The following is a 12698-nucleotide window of genomic DNA, read 5'->3' as shown; positions in this document are numbered from 1 at the left end:
AGATGGCACAAAGGGACACTGGAGCACGTAGGACTGTCTCTCCCTCGGAGGCTCTGGGAGGAGTGCTCTCCCTTGACCAGGGCTGTGAGTGTGACTGATGGTGGGGCTGCCAGATCTGGCTGTGCTCAAACATTTGGAAAATTTTAACCCAAATGATAGGCACTTGGTTCTGAGGCAGCATGGAAGAAATGAAGGAGAAAATAATCATTGGTCGAGCTAACTGTTCCTAATGAGGAATTACCAAAAACTTAGAGGAGGAGCAGGGCCCTGGTTAAATGTGGCATTCTTCCTCCGTGTCATGTTTGTGTTTAGTCGTGGGGCTGGGGCTGTTTGGATGAGGAAGAAACTGGTCTTCCTAATTTAATTGTTCAAATAAATTAAATTATTGAGTGGCTGAATGAGGCCTGTCTACTTTGTCAGCTCCCCGGCCTGCTGGCCGTCCTCTAACCTGGAGCAGGGCTTCGCAGAGGTTAGTCCCTTCAGGGCCCCTGGGGGCTCCGTGGGTGGGGAGCGTGGCCGGAGACCTGGCTTTTCCCGCGAGCTCGCAGGCGGTGCTGCACTGCTGGTCTGCACACAGCGCTTTAGGTCACAGGGCTGAGGAGCAGATGAGTTTCTAAGGACCCAGTTCCATGGATGTTTCTAGGTGCGCCTTGAAAAACGTAACTGGGCCAAATAATTTGGGGAAAGAGTGGGTAAAACAAAGTTCATCGGGCTCCCTTACTCTCAGGATGTCTTGCCTGCTTACATGCCCTGTGACTCAAGGAGAGACTGATTATATGCAGTGGTTCCCAAATTTATTTAACCACAGGATCTGAGTTCCCATATATGTCAAAGACTAGGATTGTATAAAGTATACTTCAGGAAATGCTTCTCTGGGAATCCAATCTTTACCCCTTGCTTTCAGCCCAAGGCTCCAGGGGGAATTTTTAACAATGGGAAGGAGCAGGAAACTGCATTCTTGGCTTCAGAGCTGGGCTCTCCCTTCAGGCAAAGACTTAAGCCAAAGATTAGCAGCTCTTAAGACTGAAGAGTATGTAAAGTGTAGTGTTGGAATAACACAAACCTAGGTTTGAGTTCTTGCTCCACAATTTACTAACTATATGACCTCGAGTCAGTCATCCTCTCTGAACCTTGGTTTCCTAATCTGTAAAATGGGGATATTAGTGTCTTCCTATTTGGTAGGGTTATGGTGAGAAATAAATGAGTTGAATGCCTGTAGAGGACTCAGTATGTTGCCTAGTACATTGTAAATGCCCAAAGGAAGCTCTTATTATTACAATGATGCAAAAAATGTCACAACACTTCATATGCACCCTATTTTTCACTCCAGTTTTTTTATTTTAAGTGAGAGAGAGAAGGAGACAGGGAGAGAGAGAGAGAGAACATGCAAACATTCTGACTTGGAAGGGAACTTGTGCTTTGAAGCTGACAAGTACAATTTGTCTTGAGACTGCCAAGCTCTTGGGTTGAGCCCTCATATTGGAAAAAAGAGACAAGTGAGATTAATCTGGGGCCTTCATTACTTGCTCCATCTGGCCTGGCTTGGCACGGCCCCTTCCCTCTACAAACCGATTACTCCTTCAAAAGCCTCAGCAGAGTGGCCTCTAATGGGTTCTGACATGGCAGGAATGGTGCTCACACAGCACAGAGATAAGGGCCCCAGCACCAGGGCCAAAACACCCCTAGCGCTATGGCCCAGATGCTCCATCACAGAAGAAAGAAATGAACTGAAAAGGAGCCAAGGCCTCTGGGCCAGGGTGGATCTCAGGATTTCCAGGAGCACCTGGTCCCCACAGTGGGCGCAGCAGGAGCGAGGCTCACAGGGATGGGACTGGTGACCTGGCATATCTGACTGGGGCGTGTTCCAGTGTCCAGGGGCACTTTTTAATCTGGCTTTACAGTCACACTAGGGCTAGGGAGGTACTTGGAGGAAGTGAAGAGTTGTTGTTTTTAGACGTTTACCAGTAAAAACCTGCTGAGGAGCCATCTCACCTTTCCCCCGTGCACGTGGCCGCCCCGTGGTGGGAGGGGCCATGGGAACGGAACTGATGTTCACTAGCACCTTCTATGCCCCAGGCAAGGCGCCAGGTGGTCTCTGCGACATTGGCTCTATCACCAGCACAAGGCTGAGAATGAGGCATTACTGTTTTCTTATTGAGAGAAGGGAAGGCATTTATCCTGGGTCACCCAGTAAGTGACAGAGCCAGGATCTAAACAGAGGATGATCCATCTGTGGGTAGATGGTGGTGGTTTGTGCTATTTTGCATCGTCAGTAGCAGCCTCTGGATTTGAGAGATTATGAGTAGTGAGAATCTTCCACAACCTCAGGAGGGACTGACACTCTCCTAGGAGATTGTAAAGCAAAAAGGCTGACAGGGAGCCTTGGAGCCACCCTGAGAAAGATGGAGTGGAGTTCTTAAACCAGATCGATCAATCGATCCGTCAAGGATTGTTTATCTTGGCTTTGGAGACTGCCAGTCTCTGAGACAAAGGCTCTGCTTCTGAGCTGCTGTGAACACGCAGCTCTTTCAAAGGGCCATGAACTTTGTCTGCTGGGGCCTGAGTTGTCAAGGCCAGGCCCAGTAGCTCCCAGGGCCTCAGAGAAGTGAGTTTGGGAGGCTTGGCGAGTCAGACTGTACAACACTGCCCCCTCCTGGGAGCAAGATCCGTCTGGCCTGGCCAGGCAGAAATCCAGCTCAGAATACCTGACTAAATGACGTGTTAGTTTCTCTGCTCCCCGACCCTGGGAGCCTTCTGTGGTCACATTATGAATCAGGACTCCCAGTGTTTATTGATTAGTTAACAAAGCCCACGGAGATCGAAAGCATGGGCTTCCAAATCAAACACTGACCCATTCATTTCAATTTTTTTTCATTCAACAAATATTTACAGAGTACCTGTTTTGTGCCAAGCACTGTGCTAGGCACGGAATACACAATGATGATCAAGGCAAATGGTCTCTAACTGCATGAATTTTATAGTCCAGTGAAGAAAATGGGCTGTAAACAAGGAATTGTCTTACTGTAAACAAGGGATTCGTTCATTATTACTGTGACGAGTGTTTAGAAGGAAAAGCACATCATGCTGTAGGAGCACATAATGTGCAAAGGGAGAGGAGGACTCTGGCCTGGTCAGTCAGGAAAGTCTTCCCTGAGGGCATGATCTACATGCAGACAAGAAGGATGTGCAGGAATTAGCCAAGCAAAGTGATTTAGGAGAACAACATGGGTGAAGGCCCTGAGACAGGAAGAACGGGCTGGAGCATTTGAAGAACTGAAAGAAGCTCTGCACTGATGGGCCATCAGGGAGAGATAAAGAGCAGTGTGAGGTGAGGGCAGAGGAAGAGGCAGCAACCAGATCTCACAGGGCCTCAGAATGCCATGCTAAGGATCTGGCCCTATGTTGGTCAAATCTCCTTATAAAGTTACATATGACAAAGACCTAATGCAAACCAGTGTAAGTTGAAAAGGTGATTTATCAGTTCATATAACTGGGAAGTCTGGAATTAAAGCTTCAGGTATGGCTGGATCCAGGAGTTCAAAGAGTATCATTAAGACTTTCTTTTTAATGAATTAATTGTCTTTGCTTGTTTCTGCATTTCTTATTAGTTGGCCTGATTTGCTCCTGCACTGACATAGTCTATCAAGCTGGTAGGAAACCTGTAACCAGTATTCACCAGGCCTATTTCTTTATAATCTATGATTCAAAAGAAAGACAAAGTTACCCCACTATCTCCATCTTAAAAGGGAAAATCAGGGAAAGGCTCTAACTGGCTCAGTTTTGGGCAATTGCTGAGACCACTGGACGCACTGGACCCATCACTACGTCTACAGGAATGCGATGCAATGATTCGCCTAACCTGGGCCATGTTCCTCCCACTGGGGCTAGAATGTGGGTGGAGAGTGAAGAAAGGAGAAGGAGGCACCATGACAGACAGCCCCAGGGTCATATGGAATATGGGAGAGATTTCCCCAAGAAAAAGTGGTACTGATTGTAGAAGAGACGTGGGCAAAACTGTGGGACATACAATAACGTTGACAAAACACCAGCATAATTAGCAAAAAGCCACGAGAAACCACTGAAGGGTTGTATGCAAGTGAAAAACAAGATAAGGTTTGTAAAAAAGAAAAAAAAAATCACGCTGGCTACTGTGAGACTAGAATGGAAGCTCAAGGGTAGGGGCGGAAAGGACTTCAGATTCTAGGCAAACAGAACACCTCCCAACTGCCTAGGAATTATCTAGAAATGCACAGCGAAGAGCCTTCTAAATGCACAGTAGAAGTTGCAAGAAAGTGCAAGAAATCCTCACGGGAGCAAAGGCAAGGAGGAAACTGAAAAACATACAGTTAAGTGAGTGGCTGAAGCTACTTTTCCTTGGAAAGTTCTCCCAATCTTAGGCAACCAAGAGACTTCTATTTTAACAGTCACGTGGGGAAAGGGGAGAGGGTCTTAGGCCTAAACAAGATGGGTATTAGATCTGAGAACCTTGCTACCCCTGCCCACACCCCACATAAAGCAGGGGATTTTAGTGATTGGTGAAATAAAGGACCAGGGAAAAAATGTACCCATTGTCAAGGAGAGATAATAAGACAGCATTTGTGTCTTGCTGGGCTCTGGGTAGGAAAAAAGCCATCTCCCTTGAGACTTTATAGACATGAGTCTTCTCATGGGTTTGGGGTTGAAAGTCATTCCACATTCATGGTCCTGAAATCTTACTTTAAAAAGAGTCTGGGGGTGGGGGGCAGGGTATAGCTCAGTGGCAGAGTGCATGCCTAGCATGCAAGAGGTCCTGGGTTCAGTCCCCTGTACCTCCATTTAAATAACTAAGTAAATAATAAATAAACCTAATTACAACCCCCCCAAACAACAACAACAACAACAACAACAACAACAACAACAACAACAACAAGAGTCTAGACCAGCCATACCCTGGGAGTGCCTGCAAGAAACAAACACAGACTTCTCTGGAGACCCTTAATCGAGGATGCCCCCACTGAGTATGTGCTCACAATCCCATGCTGAGGTTTTCAGCCATCTCTTTCCCCCTGTGACGACCACATGGACCGTTAGCTGGCCAGCGGCCACTAGGGCCTTCCTGACCCCTTCCCAGTCCACTTCTGATCTTCCAAGCATCTGTCCTCATGATTCCACTTCCTGCCTGTGGCCGGAGGGAGCCCGCTCTAGCCCTGATACTTGCATCAATTCTCTGGCTTGGAACTTCTGTCTCCTTCTCAACCTAATTTGGGGTTTCCTTTAGTTACGAGGCCCCTGGCTGCCCCCAGTGGCAATTTTCCTCCCCCTCTTAGGCCCAGCCTGGCTCTGAGACCCTCCATCCTGGCCTGAGCCCACCTGCACTATGCCCTCTAAGTTCACCGGGCCCCTGCGTGCTGGGCCAAGGCAGAGGCAACACGAGAAAGGAGAAGGGGATCCAGGCAGGCTCTGGGTTGGTCCTCACCCCAGTCTGTGGCATCTGGTGGAGGTGGTGTGGCCTAGTGGACCCCCTCTGCCCTCCGCCGTCCAGGCCCGAGTCAGACAGTGGGTGTGGGAAGCTCCCCAGAACTGAGGAGGGCCGTCCCTGACGGTCCTCCACACACCATGGCCTGTGGCGGGCAGGCTGGCAACGCAGAGCGCTGGCACTGAGTTCTGAGGTGGAAATCAAATACCTGTCTGACTTAGACAAACAGACGCAACACAGCAGCCTTTTTGAGAAGAGCCCCCGGCAGGTCAGGAGCGCTGAGGGAGTGGGTTGGCGCCTGCGCCCTGCCCTGCGGGCCCGAAGTGGGGAGAAAGGCCCGCGCTCCCGCTGTCCTGAGAGACCAGGGCAGGGCCTTCACAGCCCCGGCAGGCCAGGCGCCCTTCCCAGGCAGCCCCGCACGGTGTGGAGGAGGGTGAGCCGGGCCCACGGGCTCGCATGTGGAGGTGGCTCTGCTACCAGCGGTGGAGAGAAGCTGGCTCAGGCCCTGGGGCCCGCCATTCCCACAGCCCTGAGTGCGCACCCGCCTCCCCCGGTGCCCGTGCAGAGAGTTGACACTGTTGGTTTACTTGCCTTTGTTCTTGACCAGCACTTGGCCCCCGTGTAGTGTGGTGGCTGGCACGGAGCACGGGCTCAGTGAACAGCTGTAGGTGCACTACAGATTTCCATTTTCTTGCTGCAGACAAGGGAGGTTAGACTCTTTCTCTAAAGGACTTTCCTTGGCATACAACTTAGAAGTGTAGACTCAGAGACCCAGGGCAGGAGTGTGGTCTGGCTCCACCACCGACTATTTCGAATTTGCAGCAGGTTATTTAACCTCCTTGTCCTTCATCTGTGAAGTGGGTGTAATACAGCATTCATCTCATGAGGGTGTTGTCAAGATGAAGTGAGGGCACCTGCAAAGCACTTAGCACCCTGCCGGGCCCACAGTGGGCGCTCAGCACACGTCAGACTCTGAGTTTATTTAGTGTCTGCACACATGTATCTCATCATTCATTTGCACAGTCATTCAGTTAATGAGCAGAGTGGATGCCAAGCACTGTGAACACAAAAATGAACGGGAAGCCTCCATACTGGAGGAGCTCCTAGTTTAGGGGCACTTGCTCTGTGTTAAAATGAGAGTTCCTCAGACACGGGAGGCCACCCATCATACAATTCCATGTCTATGAAATGTCCAGATGGGGCAAATCCATAGAAACTTTCTCCTTTATCATGATTGTGAGACAGTGCAGAACAGGGGAACACTCGTTTCCATTTCTTTATCTGGGAAAATGGCAGCCTTCCTATCACAGTGCAGAAATGAAGTCAGAAACCAAAGGAGACCGAACTTTTATGAGATGGGATGTTTTACGGAACAACACTGTCCTGAAAAGCAGATAGACTGCTACCTTTCCGAGCCTTTCTGTCGACTGGAGAGCGGCACTCTGAGCCACAGAAGACGTGCTTTGGGGAAAACAGTTATTAGTCCGCACCCGCAAATCCGACTTAATGGATCCAGGCAGAGCTTCCACATTTGGTAAAAGACCAAACCAAAGCCCTCAGGAGTCCCCACAGGACAAACAGACAGACATGAGACACGCTCTGACTGGCAGTGACCTCACTTCTTTTGGATAATGACATGCTAGGTTTGAGGGGCTGCTGCTTGCTACTGATACTAGGAAGGGAGGGGAGCCCCTCTGTCATCCAGAAGGACCTGCCTTGTGCCCTGCGAGTGTGGGGCCCTGGGCTCGCCTGCCCATCTGGTCCCATGGTGGCTGCTGGTCCATGAACCTGCTCAGAGCAGGGCCTTGGGGCTCAGGCCTGCCTTTGATTCTACTCCTTGAAGAAAAATAACTCCTTTCTGGCTTCAGGCTAACTTGGTAGAACCCTGCTCCACCTACACCCCTCAATGAACTTCAGCAGCAGTGGGAGAGAAAATACTTTTTAACGTGTAAATCTAGTTTTATTCAGTGACCCTGATACGTATCTCCCATCTGCTGCCAGGATCCACCCCGACCCTCTGTCCTGGGCACTTTCTCACCTTCAGCCTCTAAAGCTTCATGAAAAAGTGTTTGGTTAGCCAGTTACTGGCTGTAAAATTTGGTCACCTACCTTGCCACCTGTAAAATGAAGATAATCAGACCTCACAGGTTGGAGAGGTCACAGCATAAGGGAACACTGCCACACAAGAAGCAGATTTCACTCAGTCGTTCCCCAAATTGTTCATTGAACTTTTGCTATGTGCCAGGCATGGGGCTAACCCTGGGTAAACACTGGTGAAGAAGGCAGCCCCCGCCTTCTGGGTGTTCCAGGGCAGCAGGAGAAATGGAGAGTAAACACACTGTTAGCATCGAGCCCAGTCAGTGCCGTGGACAGGGCACTGCTGCAGGAATGCTAGACAAAGCTCCCAAACCGGACACTGGACGCTCAGGAAAAGCTTCTGGAAGAAAACAGTGTTTAAGTTAAGACCTGAGGAAGGAGTGGGAGGTGGGGAATATGGGGGAGGGTGGGTGGGGAGGAAAGGTGATTCAGGCAGAGAGCAGAGCAGGTCCAAAGGCCTGGAGACAAGACAGCACAGAGTTTCCTGAGAACTGCAGGTGGCCCCCTGACCAGAGCCTCCGACATGAGGCAGGAGTTAGAGGAAGAGGAGCTGGTGGGGTAAGCAGCAGGCAGGTTTGCGGGGGTCTTGTATGCACACAAAGGCAGTGGGACCTCAGCATTTGAAAGAGCACTTAGCTGGTGCCGAGGAGACTGGATGAGGGGACAAGAATGAAGGCCAGGGGCCACGAGGAGGCCTCTGCCGTAACCCGGGCGGGATGCAATGACTGTGCGTGATGGCTGCGGTCACTTGTATCCAGCCCCCTTTGCTGGGGGTTCAGAACGTAAAAACATGAGGGGTGTGTCTCCTACACATAATGTTTTCTGGCAGATTCTTATACAGTAAGGCTGATTTCGGCCTGATGAGCCAACAGGAAATGCAGCAGAAGCAGCGTGGACGAGCTCCGGGGCAGAGGCGGCAGAGCGACCTGGGCCCAGAGCCGGCCTCCCCAGCGCTGCAGTGAGCTCAGCCTTTGCCCTCGTTCTCTGTGGGGCAGGGTCTGCCCCTGGAAGCCTGGCCACTTCCTGGACCCGGGGAACAGCCCTGAACAGGAATCTGCTTCTCCGAGATGAAAGCTGAATGTCAAGAAGGAGGGGAAAAGTGAAATTTCAGGGTTGGGCCCCAGACAGTTCAAGCCCAACTTTCTCCCTGTAATCCTCACCACACCCCAAAGAAAATAGGCCTGACTCAGACCACGTCAATCCTGGGAGGCGGGGAAGCTTGGCTGTGAGCTTCTGGCCAGCCTCTCAGGGTTCCGTCTCCCGGCACTCCAGGGGCCACAAGTGTTGGGGTGTGTCTCTGGAAGCCACAGAGAAGGAAGGGTGGCCCGTACCCCTGCCCACACCCACAGCCACACGGCCCCACCACCTCCTCTTCCTCCCTTGAGCTATCAGCTCCCAACGCTGTAGCCAAGTGGAGTCAGGGAAAGCAGCTAAATTACAACCAGGGTTGAGGAGGACATTTTTGAAGACGTTCCAGGGGCCACAGACCTGGGAGTACCTGCAGCTGATTCAACAGATGGGGAGACAGAATAGGGTCATGAAAAGGGAGGGAAATTCCACTTCCACCACATGGTAGCTGAAAACCTGGGGCAAATCACTTAAACTTCTGTTGGGCTTCAGTTGCCTCAGCTCTAACATGGGCACAGGGTGTCTCACTTGGAGGGTTACTGAAAAGCATCTACCCCAACATCTGAAACACCACAGGCGCTTGGAAAATTTGGATTCTAACAGCAGGTGTCTCCTTACGCAAGTCCTAAGGCACTTATCCCATCCAGCCTTCCATCCATGTGGGACATCAGCCCTCCAGCAGTCTCACAGGCAGCAGGTGGGGGGGGGGAGTGACTGTGGGCTTCTCACAGCATCTTACACTTCATGTGGCTCCATATGTGTTTCCTGGCTGACCGATACATCAGATACCAAGATCCCTGGGGTGGGGGGTGGGGGGCTGGACAGCAATGCCCAAAACTAACAGGGTCTCTGGCACCCAAGGCACATAGTGTCACCGTCTGATAAGTGAAATACAGGGGCGTCTGTATGCCTTTCTTCTACCTGATAGGAGTAGCTTGGAAGCAGCCAGTCAGTACAAGAGGCAATACGAAGCATCGGTAAGCCGTGTAGGACTAGAGGGACTAGAGCCCTTGCACAGGGGCAGGCCACCCTCTTCCATGCTGTGAGCATGAATGACTAGCTGAACCTCATCTGTGAAATGGGAAGATTCCAAGTAGCTAGCCCATAGCGCTATGGGGGGGCATCTAAAGAGCAGATGGAAAGCACTCAGGACTGTGCCTGGCGTAGGGCTGATGTTCAACAAGTTCTAATCTTCATCTCATCACTGCTGAAGCTCAGTTCTGCTTGCTGGGCTGGGCTCTTTTGTTAAATGTCAACATTGGAAATCTCACCCCAGATAAAGACCCTGCCGTCTGGGATGGGGCGTCCACCCCAGGTGGGGGAGGGAGGGATGCAGAACTGGGCTGTCTCTCTGGAACGGTCCATATGGCACGGCAACTTTGCAGGAAGTGCCTTCCAAACCACAAAAGGCATTTCAAATATTAGTGTTAAAGTTTTTGTTTCTCCTATACTTTAAAATCGAGAAACAATACTGTAAACATAATCCTAGTTCCCACTTATTTGACAGCCTACCATGAATGAGATACTGTGCCCACGGCTTTTCACAGATGCACTTGCTTTGTGGTCTCAGTGACCCTACAAAGACAGAACCATTTTCATGCCCATTTTAAAGATAAGGAGAATGATATTCAAACGTCACTCAAGTTTTCAAGTAGGATTCAAACTCACATCTGTTACCTCCCAAGTCTATGCTTTAAACTACTAAGTTACACTCATGGGCCTGAATATAAATGTTCAAAGATGAATTAGATGCCAGTGGGCTCAAGATTCCAGCCAAATGCTAGTAATCCTGCTCTCAGATTCCGGGAGCTCGGCCTCTGTCCCCTCAACAGGCAGCGTGGCATCTCAGTACCACAAGGCACAAGGCAGTGCTTTGCTATTTAAGATCTCCTGAAAACTATCTTCCTTTCCTTGTACCAAGTTAACCATGTCAAGCTTAATTTATCCACCTTGGAAAGATCCAGGGCTCAGTTGACCCTGCAAAGATTTGAAATTATAGTTCTTGAGTCTAATTTTAAACCTAGCACAGAGAACTTTTTTTTTTTCCTAGGTAGGACATCGAAACAAAATATAATACCCTCTCCCCCTCAAAAAAAAAAAAAAAGACATCAAGAAATGGTAGCTTATTTTGCTTTAATATCCCAAAATATCTGTGAATGGGAATATGTTGCAAAACAAGACGGAAATCTGTAGACAAGTACGTCTCACTCTGACGGAAGACCTGATTGGAGAGAAGGCACCAGAAACTGCGTTTTGCTGGATTCCATGTAAACAGTAAATGGGGGAGAAGGTTCACAAAGGAGAAAGGAACTTGCACTGTCATTTCAGGATTTCATTTAAGGATGAAAGCTGGCCTCACTCGCTGACGCTCAACCTCCATCTTACACTGTAGTGTAAACAGGACCTGGTGGCTGAGGAGACAGACAGCCACACGGCCGCAGTGCACAAGGACACGAAAAGAAACTGACGTGAGTGTAAGCCCCTGGGTCCTTTTTTTCTCTTTCCCACACGGCTCCTGCGGGCTTCTTAATTGGCAGTGCCTTGGAATCATGCCATTTGTCAACAATTGGTTAGTGGAAAAACTGAATCCTAAAAATGCCTGGGTGAACACACTTTGCTTCTGTCCATGCTCTTCAATCAGATGTCTCGGGGGGTCTTGGGGTGGAGGGACGTACCGCATGTGGCCTGTCTTCTTAGGTGATAACAGTGGGTGCAGTGCGCCCCGTCCTTTCCTGGAGTTGGGACACCTTCAGAGCAATGGAAATGAGGGGGGCCAACATGACCTGAGGGAGACACAAGAGAACAACCTTTGACATCACTTTCTCTAGACACAGATCCATAGCTCCAGCCCCTACCTGGCCTCTGAGCTCCAGAACCACATGTCTGATTGCCTATTCCGAAATCCTAAAGGCCCCTCAACTCTACAAGCCTAAAAGCAAAGACTAGGTTTCCCCCAAACCTAGTTCCAGTATTCCCTATTTCAGTGAATCGACACCATGGTCTGTCACATAAAGCAAAAGAACAAGTTACGTCTTGTCTCATGTCTCATTGTCTCTTGTCTCATAAGAGTCATTCCTGACACTTTCTCCTTTCATGTTCCCTTTGTCCAACCTACCAGCAGCCCAAGTGACTTCCTTCTGCATCGCTCTCATGGGCACCAGTTCTCCCCATCCCAGTGCCATAGCTCTTGCTGAACCAAGTCCTCCCTCTTACCTGGAACAATAGTGTTTCCACATTCACTTCTGCATCCTCCAATTTTTCCCCACACTGTACCCAGAGAGATCTTTTCAAAATGCAACACCACCTCCCTCCCAGCTACCTCTCACTTAAGGAAAAAAGAAAAAAAAAAGAATTCTGCCGTTTCTTAAATAAATAAATATTTTAATATTAAAAAAAGAAAACTATGCATCTAGTTAAACTGCCCATTTTACAGATGAGGAAACTGAAACGCAAAGAAGTGAGGTGATTTGACCAAGTGATTCAAGGGCAGAGTCAAGAGTAGTACCTTTTCTATCACCCACTGTGCTTTCCCTCATCTAAATCTCCACCAACTCACTGTACCTGGAAGACAGTTGGAGAACCACTGCACAAGATGACTACACCACTTGCCATTCCCCTCAGGGCTCCAACAATCCCAACAAAGTGCTGAGACTGGGGTCCAGCGGCTGCAGAGTCGGGGAAGGCATGTCCTCAGCTGGAGCGGTGGTACACCTGGGTGTGTGGGCACCCTGCATCCTTCAGTGCCCTCCCATCTCCTGAGGGCTACATGAAATGTATCTACCATGTGCCAGGTATTCAGACAAAGAAACGTAATTTCCTTCCTCTTTTCCTCTTGCTCTATTATTATATGGGTCTACAACATAGACACTACTGCCTTTGATTTTAGTTTTAGGGATTTCTCAACACCGCAGGGGTCTGGCAATGACTAGTGCTGGTGCCTTGTCACTGAAAACACTTTAAAAGTGAAGCATCCTCTCGTTTCTCTCTTTTTGTAATAGTAATAATAATTTTAAAAAAA

General features: G+C 49.5%; 1 protein-coding gene across 2 annotated transcripts in view; it reads right to left on the bottom strand.

The window, feature by feature from the left end:
- Positions 1-10796: 10796 nt before the first annotated feature.
- PGM1 (phosphoglucomutase 1) overlaps positions 10797-12698 on the bottom strand; it is a 46693-nt gene continuing 44791 nt past the window's right edge. For both annotated transcript variants that reach the window (XM_006181267.3, XM_006181266.2), the window contains exon 11: positions 10797-11463. In XM_006181267.3, coding sequence (XP_006181329.1) covers positions 11374-11463 — 90 coding nt within the window. In that variant the 3' untranslated portion in view covers positions 10797-11373. The remainder of the gene's footprint in view (positions 11464-12698) is intronic.

The sequence above is a fragment of the Camelus ferus genome, chromosome 13, assembly GCF_009834535.1.
Source record: "Camelus ferus isolate YT-003-E chromosome 13, BCGSAC_Cfer_1.0, whole genome shotgun sequence".
NCBI classification, from domain to species: Eukaryota; Metazoa; Chordata; class Mammalia; order Artiodactyla; family Camelidae; genus Camelus; species Camelus ferus.
Note: the sequence above shows the minus strand (reverse complement) of the source record. Positions and strands in the feature narration are given on the sequence as shown.